Below are 6466 nucleotides of genomic sequence, written 5' to 3'. Positions count from 1 at the left end.
TGCCTGTTACTTAAGGAAAGTCCCCAGTTGATGGATTTATTTTACAGTATCACAAGCCTTTCTATGTGTATTCTATCCCAGTGACCGTCTGTTGACTTTTAGGACCCACTAAACACAATTAAAAAAAACAAAGTGCAAGGAAAATTGAATCAATACTGCAAGACAGGAAGTGGTACTGAATTTCTTAACTACTCTTTAATTCAGTAACATCTTTCATTAATTCAAGACTGTGGGAATACAACTTTCAGTTTATTCCTTTCCTACCCCTTTTCTTGTCGCCCCTTGCTATCCTCTAATACCCTATGTTAATAAGTTCTGAAGTTGAAGCATTGATCTTATTTTCCAGTCAGTTTGCATACAGTGAAGTCTTTTCCCTTGTTCTGAGTCTCTTTTTCTCTCTTCTCTGGGTTTGCACGTTCTTATACATACCTGGCTGACAGAGCAGTACTGACCCTTTCTGGGACCTTCATGTTTTTCTAGGGTGTGCCACAGGATTGGGATCTCTGCCCACATGTCTATAGGTCAGAAGCACTCCCAACTTCTTTCAGGAATCTGGTCCACCCATTGCAGGCTGAAGTGTTTCTCCAGATTCAGGTTTTTACTAATCCAGTTCAATCTGGCTGCTTTTTATCTGTTGGTTTGGGGTTTTTTTTTTTGTCTTCTTTTTTCTTCAGGCTCCTGTGAGGAGCTGGCGCTGCATTGCTGAAGGATTTGCAAAAGGAGCTGCTGGAACTTTTTTTGTTCCTTGTTTGCTTCCTGTTGCAACTTTCTCATACAAAGTAGTCGTTCTTACTTTGAGAACAAAAAACACTCTGTGACCATTTAAAACAACTTTTTACAAAACAGAAATAGTCTAATATTAGACTAGTCAGAAAATCAGAATCTGAAAAAATAGACAACTATGCAGCAACTGTTACCAGCTTGGAGCAGATGCCTTTTTGTAAGTCTGTAGGACATCTATTCCCCTTAAAGACCCTTTAATCGTGTGTGACAAACTAAGCCCTCCAGCATGAGGCCAAAATAACCAACAACTCCCTTGCACCTCCCTCAAGAAGGGGCATAATTTTGTCATGATGCCTTACAATTGCAGCATCCAAAATGGAAACAAGTAAGTCATCTGACTTAAAGAAGGGTTAAAGCCCTGTGTTTCAGAGGTCCCTATTACCTTGGCCTGCAGAAAATCTCCATCTTTTTAATGTTAAATCTAGTTGTTGATTTACCTGTTACACTGCCTGTTGTGAAGTTCCTTAGTATTTCGCTTGGTTATTTTATTACTGTATTTGTTGTTAGCTGTTCTTGAATGTTTTAGATGGAAAATAATTAGAAGGTACGTTAGGAATCAGAGGGAGGTGGAAATTCCTTCTCTGCTCCTGACAGTGATGCACTGAAGTACAGAACTATAGCTGGTGTGTTATTTGCACTTTTTATCACAAGCCTATCTTCCATCCTGAAGATGGAAATGAACTGTGATACAGAGCATTTGTTTCTGATTCCTGCAGTACAGTCCCTTCTGTGATTTTCTCAAAGTCCATCTTGAAACAGTGTAGGTTCCTTGCCTCTGCTAACCTAGTTGGAAGATTTTTCCATGACCTCACTCTTCTCCTGATTAGAAAGCTAATTTCCAGTCTAAGCTTATTCGTGGCCTATTTTTTCGTCTTGTGTGGCATTATTCTTTAATTGAATGTTTATTCTTCTCCTCTTTCCCAAGACTTTTCCAGTTATTGTACATAGTAAGTAATCACTTGGACATGGCTGTTCTGCTGCCTGAAGGGCCTGTTCATAGTACCTCTGCTGTCCTATGTACGTGAATTGGCATACAGACCTGCACATAAGCTCTTCTGCCCCCATGAATTTCTGAGCCCAAGGTGTTGAGGAAGTATTTCATTATATAGCTTCCAATTCTCCTAATTAAATAACATCATCAGTTTTTATGTCGACACGATGCCAAATTTCTAAGTGGTAGTATGTTATGCTCTTCTGCTGGTAAGAAATGGTCCCAGGATTGTCATTAATGTTCCAGAAAATCATCTGAGTAAAACTCTTGGGCTGATGCAGAACAAGTGCAAAATAAGCCTGCCTTTGCAACTTTTATTATTCAACTGATCAGCACTTCAACAAGTGAGAAAAAGCGAAAGAAATGATCGACAAGTAGCTCTGGATCCTGTTGTCTATCATAGACAGAGGAGGGTAAACACAGCAGCCTGTGTATGGTGCTTCCCAAAAGCCCTAAATGCTAGATTGCACTATAGAATGCAGAGTCCATTCTATAGCAAAAAAAAAAAAAAAAAAAAAAAGGGAACTCCACACCTCCCAGTTCTTGTAGGTAATTAAAATAGAAAGACTATGGCAGCCAGAACCACTGTTGCTGTTAATACATTCAGAAGTGAACACCTGCATTTGCAGAGCAACAAAGCATACAAAAGGCAGATGCTCTCTTTGGCCCAGCTGTTTCTCTTTTGCACAGCACTCCTTTTTTCTTTTATGGAAGAAAAATAAATGTCTGCAGCCAGTGATGAGCTAAAGGAGAGCAGTTATCTCTACATCAGGAAAGCTATTTTCAATGAAAAAAGGTTAAGTCTCTGCAGCCTACAAGAAAAAAATGATTCTTAAGGATTTTTCTGATGGCTGGTTTGCTCTTTTGCTTCATGCTGTCAGCCTGTAGCAACAACCTTTCTTTCCTGCTCAACGGACTGAACAGTGACATCCTTACAGTGTAGACTGGGTCTTGCTGTTGAGCTCACCTGCTGGGAGAAGGTGGCCCTCAGAAGGGCATCACACTCCAGCACACAGATTTAAGTGTACAAACTTATATTCTGCCTCTATGTCCTGAACTGATTGCTTATTTTAAATCTTGCTCAACACTCACAGCCAGTGTGGAGAACAAAGCAAGCTGCCTTATCAGCGTTTCCTCTGTGGGGGAAATGGGGGTCTATTCTTGATGTTTTTGCATTTGGGAATGTGTGTCTCAGCTACTTGGGGTGCAAAGCGGCGTCTGCAGTAGGGGCAGGCAGTGTAGTCTGGATTTTCAATGGGAGGCAGCGGAGGCAGGTCAGGTACCTTCCCTCCCTTGGACAGCACTTGCTGCACCTGCCGGGCATGGCGCAAGGTCTGGATGAAAGCCTCATGGTTCTGCCTCCAGTTGTTTCTTCTGGGTGGCTTATTCTGCAGAAGGGAAATGCAGTCAGAGCAACTGGCACTGCTGTCAGCCTCCATTCTCAGCCTTGCTCTCATGGCCCAATTCTAGACACCTCTTCCTGAGCAGTCTCCGTTGATGTAAAATCCCCCAGGGAAGCTGAATCCCACCAAGCACCAAGGAGGGTTTGATGGAGTTACTGATGGAGATGTCGGTGCTTAGAAAAGAGCTTGAGAATGAGCTCATGAAGCAGGCAGTAGCACCGAGGAAATCATAGAATGGCTCAGGTTAGAAGGGATCTTAAAGATACTTGAGCTCCAACTCCCATGCCATGTTCAAGGTTGTCAACCACTAGTTTGAGCGAGATGCTGCAGCTGCTCTGAAGGAACAGACCTGCATGTTTCCACTGCCCTCAGATTGCTAGTCCATTTTATTACCTGCTTTTTCAGTCAGTTCCCCACAGCCCTCCAGCATCACAGATCTTTACCACAGCAGACCCAGTCTGCCCTGATGAGCATTCTGATACAAGGAGCAAGTTCTCTCCAGGAGTACCCCATGATGCATTACAAAGACAAATCAGTCAGAAACAACACCCTCTCATCCTCCCGCCCAACCCAACCTATTAGATTTTATGTGGAAGGCAAGCATCTTCCAGAGGCAGTGGCTGGGTTGTGTTCCTCAGCCCTGTGTTCTCATGAGGGTGCTCATGTCTCAAAACTAGATCTCAGGGAGGGAGAAAAGTGAACAGTATGTGTGAACTGAGGAAGGCTAAGGGACTGCAAGTTACCTGAGGTCTCTCTGAGCTCTTCCGCTGCTGAAACTCTTCCAGGTCTGTGCCCCTGGCTCTGGCCTTGCTGGAGTCAAATGTTTTCCTTTTAGAGCCTTGGCTCTTGCTGCAGATATTCATGTGTTTCTTGAGCCTGGTGCAGAGAAACTTGCGGCCACAGAAGCTGCACTGTCCAAGCTCCCCCTTTTCTGTGGGGCTGGCAGCCTGCATGTACAGCATCTCTGCAGGCATGCTGCCACCACAGTCTGAGAGAACAGAGGAAGAAGGGCCATGTTTTAAGTCCAGCTCTGAGCATGAGGCTAAACTCTGCACCGGTATGCGGTCTCGAATTTTGTTGTTGCTGGCCACCAACCGTTCCTTCTTCAGTTTCCCCATAGCCAGTTCTTGGGGATGGAGAGTAGTGCCTGTCTTCGGGACAGTGACCTCTGCAGACTGCACCCCGCTAAAATCCCCATCACCCGTCCTGATGGTAAATCTTATACTTTCCTCTCCAGGGTGCCACATAGCCTTTCGCCTGCGAGTCCTCTCCATTGCTCTGGCTCTTCTCTCCTCTGCCTCCATCAGTTCCTTCTCTCGTTGAATCCTCCTAAGCTCCTCCTTTGTTCTCCTCAGCTTCTCCCTGAGAAGAGCCTCTTTCTTTCGGATTTCCTCTTCCAGGGACCGTCCCTCTGCCTCCAGCCTTAGGATATAAGCCAGATCTCTCCTGTATAGAGAGGAATCTGACTGTTTAGGCTCTGCTGTCCAAGGAGGGAGCACTGCAGCTAGCTGAGGCTTCCCCGGCAGATGCCTTCCTTTGCTCTTTGTGCTAGTCCTACTATTTAGAGCCTCCTCCATGTATGGGGAACTTCCGAGCTGTCCTGTATTGACTGCAGGAAGGCTCCCAGTGTTGTGCTGAAAAATTGGCTTCAGAGGACATGAACGATCCACTCCTTCTTTCCGTTTGGCTAATGATTTAGAGGGCAGAGTCTTAACCTGGCTGGCAAGATGCTTGTTTTGCAGCCCAGCTGAGCTGGAGCCTCCATGCTGGGAGCTGTGCTTATTGCTTTCTGCAGAAAGAGGATATGAATAGCTTTGGCTCTTTCTGGCACGGGGATTTTTCAGGCTTTCCTCTTTGTCTGATGTGAATTCATGCTGACAACTGTTTTCTAGGTGTTCCAGAGGGGACTGATGTACTGAGACTTCAGAATCATAACTGTCTGTCACTGAGAGCTTAGCAGCTGCCACCACAGAATCCACATACGGAAACAAAGCCAGCTGCAGCTCAGCCATTCAGTACCTGGGAAAGAGCCTGAGGTTAGAAGCAAAATCACTACAGACTACTACATCCAAAACTGGACAGATTTCATAGAATCATAGAATCCTTAGGGTTGAAAGAGACCTTCAAAGGTCATTTACTCCAACTCCCTTGCAATGAACAAGGACACGCATAGATAGATCAGGTTGCCAGGGCCTGATCCAACCCCATCTTGAAAATCTCCAGGAATGGGGCATCAACTTAATCTCTGGGCAACCTGTTCTAGTGCCTCACCACCCTCACTGTAAAATTTATATAATACATATTTATATCCAGCCTAAATCCACCCTCTTTTAGTTTGAAGCCATCTCCCCATGTTCTGTCACCAGACCCTGCTAAAGAGTCTGCCGTTCTTTCCTCCCGTTTACATACTAACAGGCAGCTCTCAGGTCACCTCAGAGCCTTCTCTTCTCCAGGCTGATCAGCCCCAGCTCTTTCAGCCTGTAAAATTTCCTCCCAACAGCCTACACTTGTAAGTTAGATTGAATATTGGCAAAGGTTTTCTAACTCCTCTGGGTTCTTTCTGAGCCCTGTCTTGTCACTGTAGAGACCAATCGCATTACCAGGGAAGCAGCTATGCCCGCAAGGAGCTTACCGAGACTCGTCCCTGCCCTGGCGCCGCCGTCAGAAGGCGGCCCATTCAGCTCACCACGGCTTTTCCGTGGCTCACTCGGCCCCGTACTCCCGCATGGCGGTACCGGCTGCCCACGCAGAGCCTCCCTAAGGAGGAGCACAGCTTCAAAGTCTCCGAACCGCCGCCCCCGCGGGGAGCGCACTGAACACGAGTTCCTGGGCCCGCCCCCACCGTTACCTGCAGAGTCGCCCGCAGCGCTCATCTGCGTTGCGGCTCCGGGAGCGGCCGAGCCGAGCTGAGGGCAGGGGCCCCGGGCCCGGCCCCGCCTGCAGGCCTAGCCGAACGGCGCCGAGCTCCCGCCGCGTCGTGTTGACGGCTGTTGCCTGGAGACCGGCACGCGGGTGCCGCTTCCTGTGCCGCTCTAGCCGCTGAGTTCGTCTCTATGGGTACTCAGCCGCGCATCGGTAGCACTCCGGGGAAGAGGCGCTCGAGGGGAGTGGGGACGCTCTGCTGCTTGGAAGACTTTGTCTCTATGGCCGAGTGAAAACCGCCGGCTGAAGGGGAGCGGGAGGGAGGCCTCATGTATTATTCATGAAGCGGTTAGGAAAGTCCCGCCTTCCCTGCGGAGCTTGGCTCTCGTTGGTCCCTGGGTGGCAGCGAAGGGCACGCTGCGCGTGC

General features: G+C 47.3%; 1 protein-coding gene across 1 annotated transcript; it reads right to left on the bottom strand.

Moving 5' to 3' along the window:
- Positions 1–1293: 1293 nt before the first annotated feature.
- On the bottom strand, positions 1294–6309 carry ZC2HC1C (zinc finger C2HC-type containing 1C). Its single transcript, XM_052696048.1, has 3 exons — positions 6026–6309; positions 3921–5196; positions 1294–3162 (listed from the first exon to the last, which is right to left on the bottom strand). Exons 2-3 carry the CDS (start codon positions 5187–5189, stop codon positions 2899–2901), a joined length of 1533 nt encoding a protein of 510 aa, XP_052552008.1. The 5' UTR covers positions 5190–5196; positions 6026–6309; the 3' UTR covers positions 1294–2898.
- Between the last annotated feature and the right edge of the window lie 157 nt (positions 6310–6466).

This window comes from Tympanuchus pallidicinctus, unplaced genomic scaffold, assembly GCF_026119805.1.
Source record: "Tympanuchus pallidicinctus isolate F22 unplaced genomic scaffold, pur_lepc_1.0 scaffold3, whole genome shotgun sequence".
In the NCBI taxonomy this organism is placed as follows: domain Eukaryota; kingdom Metazoa; phylum Chordata; class Aves; order Galliformes; family Phasianidae; genus Tympanuchus; species Tympanuchus pallidicinctus.
The sequence above is the reverse complement of the archived record's forward strand: the minus strand, read 5'-3'. Positions and strand labels throughout refer to the sequence as shown.